Consider the following 15,886-nt stretch of genomic DNA (forward strand, 5'->3'; position numbering starts at 1 on the left):
AAAAGTAGAAGAAGAAGAATTGGGTTGCTAAAATAAAAATGGCTTTTCACCAAACCTGAATCTAATCTTTAAAACATGCCCAGGATAAAAGGATAGAAGAAAACCTGGGTGTTAGTGTTGATTTCTGGTCTCCTGTCTTACACCGGGCAGTTCATTATAATAGTAACTATATGGTTTTTCCAGGTGAGTCTTCACATCTAAGTTGACAGCAAATTAAGATCCTCTCCTTAGGATCAGAGGGCTCAGGTTTTCTTCTATGGGTGGAGTCTTGAGCAAAGCACTTCACTTTGTAGAACCTTAATTTTATCACTTTTGAAATGAAGGCTTTAGTAGATGTGATTTTCAGTGGGAGAGGAGCTTTTACATTTTTTTCAAATTATCACTCCCCCCCCCACACACACGCACACACAAAATACACGCTAAGAATCACTGCTGAAGGAGGTACTTTTTTCTGTAAGAGGGTATGTTGAAAAGGGGAAAAAAAAGGCTGCGAATAACTCTGTTGTTAACTTATTTCTAGAGTCCTTTCAGCTAACTAAAGGATTAAAAATCCTATAGCAGTATTTTAAGTAATTCTGATTGATTTCATGAGTTGTCTAACTCAGTGAAATTGCAGTCCAGTTCTAATGTTTCTGCTTCTTCTGTGTTATGAAGAAGTTGAACTAGATGGTCTCCCGAGTCTTTATAATTGTAATCTTATTTCTAACAACCCATATATATATAAAATAAGATTTGGTTCTTTTTGACTGTAACTGTCTTTGTCCTTATAAGTGAATGTGTCTTACAAAGATGCAGCTTGGGAGAAAAAGGAACCATTGGCAGTTTTTCCCTGTGGTCTTCCTTCCTGCTTCCCAATTTCTCTGTTTCTCCTTGCTCATTATTTCATATAGTTATGTCTTAAAATTTTAAGTCTGTTGCAAAATTGTGTACTCACTGCAATATAGCCCACATTGGGCAAATTAAATACACACACACACCCACACACACACCATACACGTAATATAGAAAGAAGCAAGAAGTCTGAGGTGTCATCAAGTCACTGAGTCGTTCTTCAGTAACTTATAGAAGGATAGTTTTACTCACTAAGGACGCTATCTTATTAGCTACTGCCTTCCCTGGGAAAAGGAAGTATTGTGATTATTAAGTAGTAATTATTTTTTTTTGTTTAAAAACCTCTTTTTCTCCAGTTTCTTTACCTCTGATAAGTTGTTGTGACACTATTAACAAAGATTACAAATTATATGACCGTAATGACTTTAGAGTATGATTTGGGGGGCACCTGGGTGCCTCAGATGGTTAAACATCTGCCTTCAGCTTAGGCCATGATCCTGGGGTCCTGAGATCAAGCCCCACGTTGGGCTCCTGAATCAGTGGAGAGCCTGCTTCTCCCTCTGCCTCTGCCTCTGCTCATTTGCTTATATGTGTGTCTATGTCTCTCTCTCAAATGAATCAATAAAATCTTTAAAAATAAATAAATAAAAGTAAAGTATGTTTTGGTAAAAGATACCTACAGTCAACTGAAATCATGTTTTGTTTTGTTTTGTTTTTTTAAAGATTTTTTTTATTTATTTGACAGAGATCACAAGCAGGCAGAGAGGCAGGCAGAGAGACAGGAGGAAGCAGGCTCCCCACTGAGCAGAGAGCCCGATGCGGGACTCGATCCCAGGACTCCGAGATCATGACCTGAGCCGAAGGCAGCGGCTTAACCCACTGAGCCACCCAGGCACCCTGTTTTGTTTTGTTTTTTATCTTCACATCTCAAATCTGGAAAGTGTGATTGAGGACAGAGATCCGTCTCATTAATAAAGTACTCATTGACAAAAAGTATAAAATAATTTTTTCTTGGAATACTTCAAGAATAAGAACCAGACTGCTAACAACTAAAAAGAAAAATATATGAAGGAGAAAATATGAATCATTCAGTTCTCCTTAGAGCTTAGTGTACAAAGTGGATCTTTTCTATCACCGCTATTGTTCCTAACCTCCTAAAATGTGGTGGACTTTGGTGTCATTGGTCTTCAAAAAAAATTACCACATACAAATATAGGAAACCTCATGACTTTATGAAATACCATTTATCATTTGTCCTCTCAAGAGCTATAATCCTGGCCTGTTTACTCAATACCCTTTTAGCTATAGAGGATGTTCTTTCACTATCAAAATGAGTCCTTTTTTTCCTATGACACAGATAATGCTGTTTCTTAAGATTTCTTCTTTTCCAAGTATTAAAGTTCCCATAAGTGACTTTTTATAATGCTGTGTTTGCATAGGATATTATCACTTCCAAAGAAGTATTTAGCCTTTGAGGGTAAAGGAGATGTACCCAAGAAGAATACAGCTAACTTGAGGCCTAAAGGACATATAAAATGGTCAGACCTACAGAGCGTCTTATCCAAAGCTAGGAGGCAGGAAAAAGTCCAGCTCTCTTGAAAGTTTTATAAGTAGGTCCAGTATGACTAGAAAATGGAGCTGGAGGAAGGGTGAGTGGTAAGGGATGAGACCAGAGAGGTCAACTGGAGCCAGATCTTTTTGAAAGACTTTGTATATTTCAAAGGAATTTGGGCCTGATCTTGAAGGTACTAAGAAGTCAGAGAAAGCAGGAAAACAGAAGATCCCATTTAAAGGATTTTCTGGAAATTGCCCTGTCCGCAGTTTGGTGGATGGATTGGAAGAAAGAAAGATGGAGGCAGGGAAACCGCATGCAGGTACCATCATCTAAGTGAGAGCTAATGCAGCCAATAAACAGATTATAGAGCTAGATTCTACAGGCTTTGGGGAATTAAGAAGAGAAAGAGGAAGGAAGTACAGTCAAGGATAACTCTTGATTTTCCCACCTGGTTAGAGGTTCCATCAGTTTTGTTAGGTTGATTGTCAGAGGTGGGTAATGAGATATCTAGAATGAAGATGAAGAAACAAGGTAAGTGACGGTAGAACCCCTAGGAGAAGTTACCCTAAAGTGTCGAGAGAGACTCTTGGAGAGCTATGTGGGCAAGAGAGCTTTTTAGGAATCAGGGAGTAGAAGCTACAGTTTCAGTAAAATGAAAACAAAAGGCACTATTGAATTTAGCAACAAATAGGTCAGCTCGTGACCTTGAGAAAAGTCTGAAAACATTTCCCCCCTTGAATCTCCCCACTTCCACATGTTTTTTCTCATTTCATTCATACAGTTTGGTGGTATTTCTCCTCTTTAGCTGCCTTTCCAATTATCTTTATCTGTAACTGGTCTGGACCTTGCTTTCATATTTTTTTAAGTGATGGGACTATTCTTGCCTTCCAGTTTGACATTAGAGAAACCTACATTATTGTATTATAAGCAAGAAGCTCAATATTCTTGCAGCTGTTTACTCTGAAAGGGACTCTGGAGATATGTGCAGCATGTCATTTGCCTGCGAACATTGTGCTCACCACCGAAAGGGAGGAGTTCAGCTATGTGGAATCTGACGTATAAGCAGAGATTTCCAGAGCTCCTGAGAAATCCCTTGTACTGTCTTCTCTTCACCATTCTGTCCCCATCAATTTCAGGTTAGTGTTGGCACATCAGACATTCTACAAAGGCAAGTTTCTTGTCCTTTGGAGCCAGGATCCCTACATTGCCTGGGCTGCCTTACTCTTTTTCTATCTCTGAGTCGATGTTAAATGAAAAGGCGGCAGGCACAGCCAAAAACTCTTGGTCTTAGAGTCACATCTGTGACACAGCACATTGAAAGTATTCAGATGTATTTAAAATATCTTATGATTTTAAATAAAGACAGTGAATGCTTAGTCCTTTTCAGCATTTTTATTATACATGTGTAATATTTCATATGTGTAGAAGGGGTCATCCACTGTAGGCCACAGCATAGAACGCTGTACACAGTTTACAAGGTTGATTCTCTAACAGAATTTCTCCAAGGGGCAACTTTGGCTTTTCAACTAATTAGTAATTTGCTAACTGATACTTGCATTTTAATAGATTTATCTAAATATATTTTATTTTTAAATGACTCTGTTAGCTGTGTTCATCTTTCTTCTTTAAAAAATAAAATCTGAAGGGGCATCTGGGTGGCTCAGTGGGTTAAGCCTCTACCTTCAACCCAGGTCATGATCTCAAGGTCCTGGGATAGAGCCCCGCATCAGGCTTTCTGTTCAGTGGGGAGTCTGCTTCTCCCTCTCTCTCTCTGCCTGTCTCTCTGCCTACTTGTGATCTCTCTCTCTGTCAAATAAATAAATAAAATCTTTTTTAAAAAATAAAATCTGAAAATAAAACTAAAGGGTATTTATCACTAAGAATACTGCAAGTGGGAAAACATTGCTAAGTAACCTCATACCTAAGAATCCTGAAATTAGATAAACATTCCATTGAGTGCAAAATTGGATTTCCTGGAAGTGGCAGCTTTGATTTCTGAAGATTTCTCAAGTTCTGCCCTATCTACATACATATCCTAAGATTAGACTGTAGGATGATGATGGTGATAATAGTGGTAGTAATAATGATTATTAACGTCTGGGGCTTAGTAACCTGTTTTTTAGTCCTGGGATCTTGACTTCTTATAAAATCACCAGGCAGTTAATCTTGTGAGTGTGTTGATGAGCTTCTATATCATCCACGAAGCATAATAACACCTAGAATAGCAGCTGACATTTGGAAAAGTACTATTTGAGCCATTGCAGGCCCATTTTCCAAGCTCTGGGAGTACAGCTCTAATAAAACTTCCGTTGCCGCACAAGTTTCTTGCTGTAGTTGCCTCATTTTGTAGATGAGGAAACTAAGGCACTGAAAGATGATACGGGGAGATTACATATTCATCAGGGCTCTACAGGCCTTACATGGTTGGACTAGGATTCAGAAAAGGAAATCTGACTTAGAGTCCAGTCATGTTCGTCATCATCACTCTATAGTGCAGGTGTCCATGGCACTAACTTTTATTTGGTCAACTTAAGAGGAAAGTGGACGTTAAAAATATTAAATTGTCTGCAGCTTCAGTATCTCACTTTTTTGGTCCAAAGTATATCAAAGCCCATTCTTCTGTTTTATGTAAATGGATTTATATAAATTCAAATAATTCTGACATATTAAAAAAAAGATTGATTTGGTCAGTATGGGCTACTGGAGCCTTTAGATCTGTATTGACCACTAGCCACATGGAGTTGTTTAGATTTAAATTCATTAAAATCAAGTGAAATTGAAAATCCACAACCTCATTCTCACTAGCTCCATTTCAAGTGCCTAAAAGCCTCGTGTGGCTAGTGCTTACCATACTGGATAACGATAAGAACTAAAACATTTTCATTATCACAGGAAGTTTTATTAGACAGCACTGCTCTAGAATAGTATTGTCGAATAGAACTACAATATGAGCCACATGTGTAATTTTAAATTTTCTAGGAGGCACATTAAAAAACAAAAATTTGGAGTGCCTAGGTGGCTCAGTCCATTAAGCTGCCTTCGGCTCGGGTCAGGGTCCCAGGGTCCTGGGATTGAGCCCCTGCATCAGGCTCCCTGCTCGGTGGGAAGCCTGCTTCTTCCTCTCCCTCTCCCTCTGCTTGTGTTCCTGCTCTTGCTGTGTCTCTCTGTCAAATAAATAAATAAAATCTTTTTAAAAATTAAAAAAAAATAGGTGGTTACTTTTAATATATTTTTAGTTCAGTGTGTCTCAAATATTATTATTTCAAAATGTAATTAACAAAAAGTAGTGATGTATTTTATTTTCCTTTGCATTATCATTAAAATTTGGTATATATTTTACAGTTATAGCATATCTGAATAAGTAGCCGCATTTCAAGTATTTAGTAGCTACGTGGCCACCATATTTTACAACACAGTTCTGTACTCTTATTCCAGAATTTCTCAACTGGAACATATCAAAATGGAAGTGGAACAGAGGGCTGTGTAGTTCAGGAACCACTGCTGTAAGCATTGGGACTGCAGGTGCTATAGACATGACACTTCCAAGATGATAAGACTTAATCTGTACATATTGGAGAAGTATTAAAAGTTTTAGATGTATTTTAAAACACCAATCTGGGGGCACCTGAGATGCCTCATCTCAGATGGCTTAGATGGCTCAGTTGTTAAACGTCTGCCTTCGGCTCAGGTCACGATCCCAGAGTCCTGGGATCAAGCCCCACCTCAGGGTCCCTGCTCAATGGGGAGCCTGCTTCTCCCTCTCCCACTCCCTCTACTCGTATTCCCTCTCTCACTGTCTCTCTCTCTCTCTGTCAAATAAATAAATAAATAATCTTTAAAAAAGATCAAAAAATACCAATCAATGTTTAAGATAGTTTGTTACTACTAGTCTTTTTTAAAAGTATAAACCAACTCAGAGTGATAATGTTAGCTGCGTTATTTAATCCATTGTTGATAACTGTATAGACCCCTGACTGACTTACGAGAACTAATAAAATATGATATTCTCACAGAGAGCCAAATAAAATTTAAAACGAGCACTAACTGAAAATAAATAACTTATAGGCATTGCCTGCCTTTGTGAGCTATCTCTTCACTTCTACTTCTGAGTGCCTTCCAGTGGCACTATTTGATGACTTCTCAGTTAACCTAAATTATTTAACTATGTGATGACCATTCTTGGAAGGTCATCTTAAAATTTCTCAAAGTGACTCAGAAAGATTATATCTTGGTATTTGGGAAACATGCCTACACACACTGTTTCACACCTGTGTTCTCTCTGTGTGAATTTTTTAAACTAAATTTCTTCATCTACCTTGAAGTAATGTTGTAACTACAAACCTATAATTTACTCTACTTTTAAGTTCTTTCTTCTGATAAACTTATCTATTCATATTGGGTCTAATTATAGCTCAGGGTGTCACCCATGTATATTATTTATCTGAATGAGTGAGCTCGTCTGGCAACAAGGGGCTGTTGTTGCCAAAGCTTTATTGTCATCTGGCTTGAATATATTCTGTCTGTACCTCACTGTCAACTTCAGGAGAGGTTAGGTGAAGAGGAACATGGGGCAGGAATGTTACACTCTGGCTCCTTGCCCTGCTTCTCATTATATTTCAGCACTTTGCAATAAACTTGGCTAACTATGATTTTATTTTTTCTTTTTTACTTCATCCTTTTTAAATAAGAGAAATCAAAACTAGGGATAAAACCGAACTCTTCTTCATTCCCCATCTTTAGAGGTATCCCATCACCCTACTCCTCTTTTCTCCTGTTCCCTGCACAACCACTGTCCTGAATTTAGGCCTGTCTTTCCAGTTCATTTCTTCAAAGACTTTGACATAGATATATATATATATATGTGTGTGTGCGTGTGTGTGTGTGTGTGTATATATATATATATATACAATACAAAGTATTATTTTATATTTCTAGTTTATAAATAAGATCACACCATACATATGCTGCAACTTGCTTTCCTCGTATAGCATTCTAGTAGACTTTTTGGGCGTACTTGTTCTTAATAGGAAAACTTGGCACATATGTAAGAACATATCTAACACATAAGTAAGTTATGAGATGTATAATAAAACCGGTAACTCCTGAATCCACCATACATACTGAAAAGTAGAGCATCACTAGAACTATTGAAGCTCCTGTATGCTACTCCTCCACCATCTGCTTCTTCCCAGGAAACTACTCATTGGAGCTTTGTTCTCATTAATTTTTTTGCATGGGGACATATGTTCCCATGGACATATGTTCGTGTCCTCAATATATTTTTTTTTGCTTGTTTTTAAGCTTGGTGAAAATAGTATTATACTGTATATAATTCTTTAGACTTTCTTTTTTATTCAATATGACACTTTTTAAGATTTATCTATGCTTATCAATATGTTTTCACTGTTGTGTTGTATTCCTTTGGGTGAGTTTATTCCTTTTTCTGTCAGTGGACATTTGTATTGTTTCCAATTTTTGCTATTAAAAGTAGTGTTTCCATGAACATCCTTGTATATGTCTTCTAGTACACATGTGTAAACATTTCTCTGGGGTATTTACATAGGAATGTAATTGAAATGTTATAATATAGGAGTGTATAGATTCAACTTAACTAGGTAAGTCCACATTCTTATCCAAAATGATTGAACTCTCTTCAGCAACGCAATGTATAACTTGTTTTTCCACATCCTCATCGGCACTTGGTCTTGTCACACATTTATCTTTGCCTAGACATTGTGTAAAATAATATTGAACTATAATTTTAAATTTCATTTCCCTGATTTAATGCAATTGGATATTTTTCCTACCCCTCATTGGCCATTCATGTTTCTTCTTTCTCGAAATGCCCTTTTATATCTTTCCTAAGGGATTGGTAATCTTTTTCCTATTGATTCATAGAAATTTGTACGCTCTGGACACTAGAATTTGGTCAGGTTTATGTGCTCCAAATACCTTTTCTCAGTTTGTGGCTTGTCAGTCTCTTTAGGCAACCTCTAAAACTTCTGACTTTTGCATTGACTGCTTAATCCATCCACAATAAAGGTTTGTTTATTGACATAGAAATCCAGTTCCTCTATTTGCCATATATAAAAACTGTTTTCTTGGCCCCATTATCTCTGACATAGATCAGATTCCTATAAGTGTGTGGAAAAGTTTGAAGGATTTCTTTGAGTTTCCAAACACATTTTAGAATCAAGTTGTCAAGTTTCATTTTTTTAAATAACTGTTAGACTTTTAATTGGAATTGCATTGGATCAATTTGGGGGGGAAATTGACATCTGTAGGATGCTGGGTCTCCTTACTCATAAACTTGGTATCTCCCTCCATTTATTTAATTCTCTTTGTATTTCAATAAGTTCTATAATTTCCTCCATTAAAATCTCTATGAAATGTATTCATAGGTTTTTTGTTATTTTTAATACTACTATAAAAGATATTTAAAATATATTTTGTAATTTTGTTGGTGTGTTGAAATGCAGTGGATATTTCATATTGATCTTAATCTAGCCACTTTGTAAACTCTTTTACTAAGTTTCATAAATTGTGTATAGATTTTTCTGTGTACATAGATACTGCAGATGCCCACAGTTTTATTTTTTCTATCCCAATCTATATGCCTTTTGCTTTTTCCTTCCTTGTTGTGTCTTTCATACCTTGATGAATATGATCTCTAGTGCAGTAATGATTAGAAATAGATATAGTGGGCATCCTTATCTTGTTCCTCAATTTTAAAGGGTATGCTTTTGATATTTTGTCACTGAATATATTAGTTGCTGTGAGGTTTTTAGTGGATGCTGTTTATCAGGTTAAAGGAGTTGACATCTATTCCAGTTTTGCTAAAAGTTTTTTTTTTTATCATAAATAGCTAATATTATTAAGTCTATTGAGTGCTTTTCCTGCAACCATTGAGATTACCCATTTTTTTCAACTTTAATCTCTTAGGTAAATTACATTAATAATTTTTTTTAAGATTTTTTATTTATTTATTTGACAGACAAGAGATCACAAGCAGGCAGAGAGGCAGGCAGAGAGAGAGGAGAAAGCAGGCTCTCTGCTCAGCAGAGAGCCCAATGCGGGGCTCGATCCCAGGACCGTGGGATCATGACCTGAGCCTTAGGCAGAGGCTTTAACCCACTGAGCCACGCAGGCACCCCACATTAATAATTTTCTATTATTAAGTTATCCTTGCATTCCCAGAATATATCCCAACTTAGTTAAGATGCATGTTTTTTTTTTAAAGATTTTATTTGTTTATTTGATAGAGAGATCACAAGTAGGCAGAGAGGCAGGCAGAGAGAGAGAGAGGAGGAAGCAGGCTCCCCAATGAGTAGAGAGCCCTATGCGGGACTCGATCCCCGAACCCTGAGATCATGACCTGAGCCGAAGGCAGAGGCTTAACCCACTGAGCCACCCAGGTGCCCCAAGATGCATGTTTTTTTGATACACTGCTTAACAATGAAGTTTTGTGGATATAAACTAATTTCAAAATAAGAAAGAATAGTAGCTAAATTTTTATTGACTATAAAATCTTCCCCAAAAGGTTGCCCACTTTGCTACAGGGTGTGAGGGGAATTTATGGCTATTAAATGCAGGTATTAGCTTGATGTAGCAAAAAGAACACTGAAAAGCTAAATTATATCTCATTTTGCCCTTCTGTTCACTAGGGAGATTATAATTCAGTTGACTCATGTGGGCCTTATTTCCTCAGTGAGTTTGTCTGAGACTCAGGGACAGATGTTTACTACTAGTAGTCATGTGGCTTCACTTGCTTTCCTATTAATCCATCGTCATCAAACAAACATGTACTTACTAGGCCCTAAGACAGAGCAGAAATCTGTTCCTCAGGGACTTTCTAGGGAGGGACAGAAAAGTAAACACTCTAAAAACAGTTATAGGGACTCCTGACCGGCTCAGTTGGTAAGAGCATGTGATTCTTGATCTTGGGGTTGTGAGTTCAGGCCCCACACTGGGCATAGATCTTACTCTAAAAAAATTTTTTAATTAAAAGCATGGTTATAAAGTGAAATGATACATTTTGTTTTCTATAGACCACACTATTTGTGATACATGGGGATTGAGGGGGCAGAGATTCTTTGACTGGAAAGAGAGAAAAGAGGAATCTTGAGATGGAATATATACTTGAGCTGAGTTTTATGGATGATGAACATTTACTGATCTTCATGAGCCTCATTTGTATTCTCAGTTGTTAACAAAGGAATTAGACTGCTTTTTATCCAACTTTTTTTTTTCTCTAATGACCGTTCTGTCTTCAAAAATGCGTCTCTTTCACCCTATGACTATATCATCTTTTCAGGATCTCATAAATAATTTCATGCTTTATTAAATATTTGTGCTTCTACCTCTGGTCTTTGGTCCTAGGAATCTTTTGTTCAATAGGTATAGGGTTGTGAATGGTAAAACAGGATCTTCCTGGTTCTGTTTTATTAAGTAATACCAGCATCTTTTCTTTATAGAGTGTTGATGATATTGACAAATGAATCATCATATAGAATTACCCTATTTGCTATGTTTTTGTGGAATTGCTCAATTTATTGTTACCATAAATAGAATTTTTTAAGTTCCAGGGTTTACATAATCTCTAAGCACATTTGATTTGTATGTCTTATTTCAGTGCTGGACCCAAAGGAGACAACATTTATGAATGGAGGTCAACTATATTGGGACCCCCAGGATCTGTCTATGAAGGAGGGGTGTTCTTTCTTGACATTACCTTTTCACCAGACTATCCGTTTAAACCCCCTAAGGTCAGTATGAAGTATTCAACCATTTTTAGCAATATGTATTGTTGTATATGTATATACATATACATATTCTTAAATATACATATCTAGGAATGCATGTCTCTTCTGTTAACATAGACAACTTCCCAGGGCTAATTATATGTGAAAGGAAACAGAATGTAAAAAATTACTGGCCATTTCCCTTCCCCATCCCCTTACTCATATTTCATTGCTTTTTCTCATCCTTTCTCAGTGTCTCCTTTCTGTGGTTTATGTTGTAATATAACATAAAATAGCACATTATGTGTGGAACTAGGTGAGTGAGAATGGGTCTATGCCATCCCTAGAACCCAGAAAAACAGACATAGCCTGAAGCTGGAGCCAGAGCCAAGCCCCGGAGCCAGACTAATTGCAGAGGGAGCCCCACTAAGGCAAGTCTCAGGGCACCAGCTATGGAGTTTTGATGCCTCTGCGGTTCAGCTGCTCACATGAGGTATACAGGCACTAGAATGGAACGTGTGACCTACAGAGACTTAAAAGTGATGCCAAGAACATTTCGTGAAAACGTACTTGTAATCATTGATTAATATAAATGAACCATAGGGGAATTTACACTTATTTAAGACAAGACTATATAGTTTAAGAATTCTTCACATTCCTTCCTACTGCCTATAAGTCAGTCATTTGATGAATTTAAATTTATTCTCCACTTTGGAAAAGAAAAGACCCTAAGGACACTGACTCTGCATTGGCCACCAAGAAGAAAATCTCATTTGACCCGACTTTAACCTCGCAGTGCAGAGGGAAATAAAACTTGCTTGAGTTGTAGGTTGGAATGGACAGTTTTAAAAAGCAAAAATAGGACCATACCTTTACCATGAATTTCTGTAATTCCCCTTCCTCCCTCTCACCCTCCCTCTCTTTTCTCACCTCTCTCTTCCTTTCTTCCTTCTTTTCCACTGATGCTTGGATATTGTTTTGTTACCAAAGCAAAAGTAATAACTATAATTTTACCAAGGAAGAATCCAAGGTGCAGAGAAACTAAGTAACTTTCCCAGCATTAAATGGCAAGCAAATAGTAGTGTCAGTGTTTGAACCCAGAAAGTCTGACTTCAAAGCCTGTGTTCCTTTCTACATTACATGATATATTTTACCCAGGCTGACAGAGCTGGTGGCACTGGTGACCACCCATACCTGCATTAGGTTGGTTTTCAGTGATGAAGCCGTAGTACATCTATTATTTATTTTCTCCTTTTACTGGATGGGAACCTTTTGTCTTTCATTCTACTTGGGCTCAGCACATAAGTCACTTGGAGTACTTATTGCCCTGCCAGTGATGTAAGGACCTGTCTCTGACAGCCTCTTCAGTAAAGGAAGTACAGAGTGGGGAAGGGGAGTGACAATTCAGATCAGGAAATTGTGCTGCCTGTGAGTTTGGTAGAGACTGTTCTGTACATCTCGGAAGATGTGTCGGCTTCTCCAAGTTCTGCATGACAGAAACGTGTAGATTAAAGCTAGAAGGGGAAACCAATAGATTAGATAAAATAATTCAGTTTCCCAAAAGGTCCCAATGGACTGAAAGAATGGTCCAAAACAAGATGGAATTTAACAAAGCTAAATGTGTTCAGTGACAATCAGAAAGAAAGCATGATACATGATGGGAGAGACCTACTTTATTTTCATATAAATAAAATTTGTGGGCTTTTGGCTCACTAGAATTCTGTGGGAACTTAAGGTTCTTGAAGCCTTAAGGAGATATTTTTGGACTACAGTCCTCAGAACTCTGAACCAATCACACCGTATCTGGAGTGCTCCAGTCATTACTAAGTTCTTCATTTTAAGAACAAACAAGAATAAGCTGGGCAGAGAGTCATCTACATTCTTGAACTTCTTCACTGGGTAAAACACTACAGTGGATATCGGTTGTGTCAACTCATTTCTTTTCTGAAACACCCTACTAAGGCTTGAGTGTTCCCTTTCACAGATGAGGAAACTTCGATGAGGTTTAGAGAGGTTTCCAATAATAGACAACCAAGGATTTACTGATTTCTGACTTCACAGACCATGTACTTCCACTGAATTAAAACAGTTAATGTGGAGATGTTCACTAATAAAAATAGGGTGTAGGAGGAATATGATCTCTGTCCTCAGATGTTTTAGGAGCTATGGTGTAGATTAGGATTTAGACTTTATTTTGGATGGCTGGATGGGACAAAAATAGAAGCAGGAGGGTATCAGTTACAGGGAAGTAGATGTTAATTCTTATGAGGAAAATCTGACCCACAGCTGCATAGTCTGCTTTTGAATAGCTCTACTTCTGAGACAGTGGGCTTCATTTTACTCAGAGTAAATATTTGCCTATATTTCTGTTAAAAGAAAAAAAAGCAGATTTAGTATCTGTTAAGAATAGTACCAGAAAAAAATAAGTTCTTCCACTAAATGAATTTGAATAAATAATTTCTTAAGATGAAGGAAAATCAAATTTTGTTAACTCAAATCACAATTTAAATGTACATTTATTAGAAACCTGTGGGAAGTTTTTGAAAGCAAATTATCACCACCTAATTTATGAATTTTAGAAACCAGATTTTGTAGGCAGATATGCTATTCTAAGTGGGGGGGTAGTTTGTGGGTGTCTTGAAAGTTGTTAACTAAAACAAAGGCATTTTTTATTAATACTTTTGAAGTGCCATGTCTGTGCTTTTCTAATCTCTATTATTCTAAATAGGCTGTATTTGGAATTATCCTTTTTGGGGGGGTCTCTTTTGCCCTCATCCTTTCCATCAACCATAGTAGCTACATATTTTGATTAATGAAACATTTCTCAGTGCTCTGAAGAATGAACCCAGATAGTAGTAGGTGTTAGAATTATTGGTGAGCCCAAAGGTTCACAAATAAATCTGATTGGCTGTCTAATGGTTATCAGATATCCATATCATAAAATTAGTCCATAGCATAATGGGATCCATGAGATGACTTTTTCTAAACTCTTACACTTGGAATCCTTAGTGAGGATTTTAAATGCTCTCATGCTCAGATTAGATAATTCAACATATAAACCATTTAGCCACGTTTACCAGTTTAAAATATCAACAAATAAACCTCTATGACTTAAAATGTGAAAAAACCCTCAGTTTGTTTCTCACGGTCTATAATCCTGACCCCAAAATTAATTATTCATGCCATTTTTTATAACTCTTCTGAGATTTTGTTCTCTGTGTTAAAATATACTGTATGCATACACACAGATAATATACATAAATATTGAGCCATAGTCCCCCTGGTTTTAGAATTACTTTTTACCTAATATTCTATTTTCACCCAAAACACTTTATTTCCTAATAAACCTATAACTGTATTAGAATAATTGAGGCTTCACAGTATTCCATTGTATAAATATACCAAATTTAATTTCCTTTCTTGGACATAAGATTTGCCAAGATTTTTGTTATAATCAGTGATGTGATGAACATCCTTTTAATTACATATTTTGTATACTTGCATAATTATTCCTGAGGCTAAATTTGTTGGCGTGGAACTTCTGGGTAGATGGGTTTATACATATTTGTAGAGTTTTGTTAAAAGTTGACAAAGTGCCCTCCAGAAAAATTGTATCCATTGACATCATGGCCATCAACATAGTGATAGTACGGTACTTCCCTTCACTGTGCTCAGCTCTGAGGATTCATAGTCCTTTTTAATCTTTGCCAACCCAGTAGATGAAAAGTAATATTTCATGGTTGCTTTAATTTTTATTGATTTGACTACCAATGAGATGTGGAAGGTTTCACACACACCATTTTCCCAATTATTTCTCTTTTTGTGAATAATATGAAAGTGTTTTTTTCTTGAAAGTTATACACCAAATAAAATTAAGAAGCATACTTGAAAAAATCAGAAGCAAAACAATAGAATATGTTTTATTTCTATATTGTTTAAGTTCTATGTTATTTTTTCTACTAAAAGCACTTTGAAAATATGGTGACACCCTATGTCTGATATTTTGTGTCTCAGAGATTCTAGTGATGTGCATACAAACTTAAGTCACGTTAGGTAACAGGTAGATCTTTATTTTTACAGTAGAAATGCATAGAGGTTGCCTATTCATAATTTAGCTTTTTCTGTCTCCCTGTAGTTCTGGATATTTTATAAACAAATAAGTGAGAATTTTAAAGATTTTGTCCATTTATTTGAGAGAAAGAGGGGGAGAAAGAAGAGAGATCATATGCAGGAGCCGGGAGAGGGGTATAGAGAGAGGGAGAAGCAGGCTCCCCGATGAGTGGAGAGCCCAGTGCGGGGTTTAATCCCAGGACCCCAGGATCATGACCTGAGCCAAGGCAGACACTTACCTGATTGAGCCACCCAGGTGCCCAATAAGTGGGCATTTTAAGCAGATTTAAGCATAGTTAAGTAGGAAAATGCAATATGTTTGTTATTTTAGTATTTCAGGCAACCCCTGCACAAGACAAACATACTCTCAGTGTTCATATCTATTACTGGAAAACATTATTATCTTTGGTAATAGCAAGATGGTAACTGCCAGTAGGTATTTTTCAAAAAAGAATAATAACATCTGTGCCTAAAATGTTTAAAAATTTACATACATATGTTGAAGTATTTGTGCGAGAAAATCTATAATATTAATATCCAAAAGGTTTTTTTAATATAGTTTGTTTTTCGTTATAAATTTTATCAAATATATTTAAAAATAAATCTTTAAGATCACTTCAGAATATATTTTATGGTTTATGGTTTTGTT

General features: G+C 36.5%; 1 protein-coding gene across 2 annotated transcripts in view; it reads left to right on the forward strand.

The window, feature by feature from the left end:
• The window catches only part of UBE2E2 (ubiquitin conjugating enzyme E2 E2), a 369,362-nt gene that overhangs the window by 275,595 nt on the left and 77,881 nt on the right, over positions 1–15,886 (forward strand). For both annotated transcript variants that reach the window (XM_047737941.1, XM_047737950.1), the window contains one exon: positions 11,019–11,151. In XM_047737941.1, the coding sequence (XP_047593897.1) occupies positions 11,019–11,151 (133 nt within the window). The remainder of the gene's footprint in view (positions 1–11,018; positions 11,152–15,886) is intronic.

This window comes from Lutra lutra, chromosome 1, assembly GCF_902655055.1.
Source record: "Lutra lutra chromosome 1, mLutLut1.2, whole genome shotgun sequence".
Taxonomy (NCBI): Eukaryota; Metazoa; Chordata; class Mammalia; order Carnivora; family Mustelidae; genus Lutra; species Lutra lutra.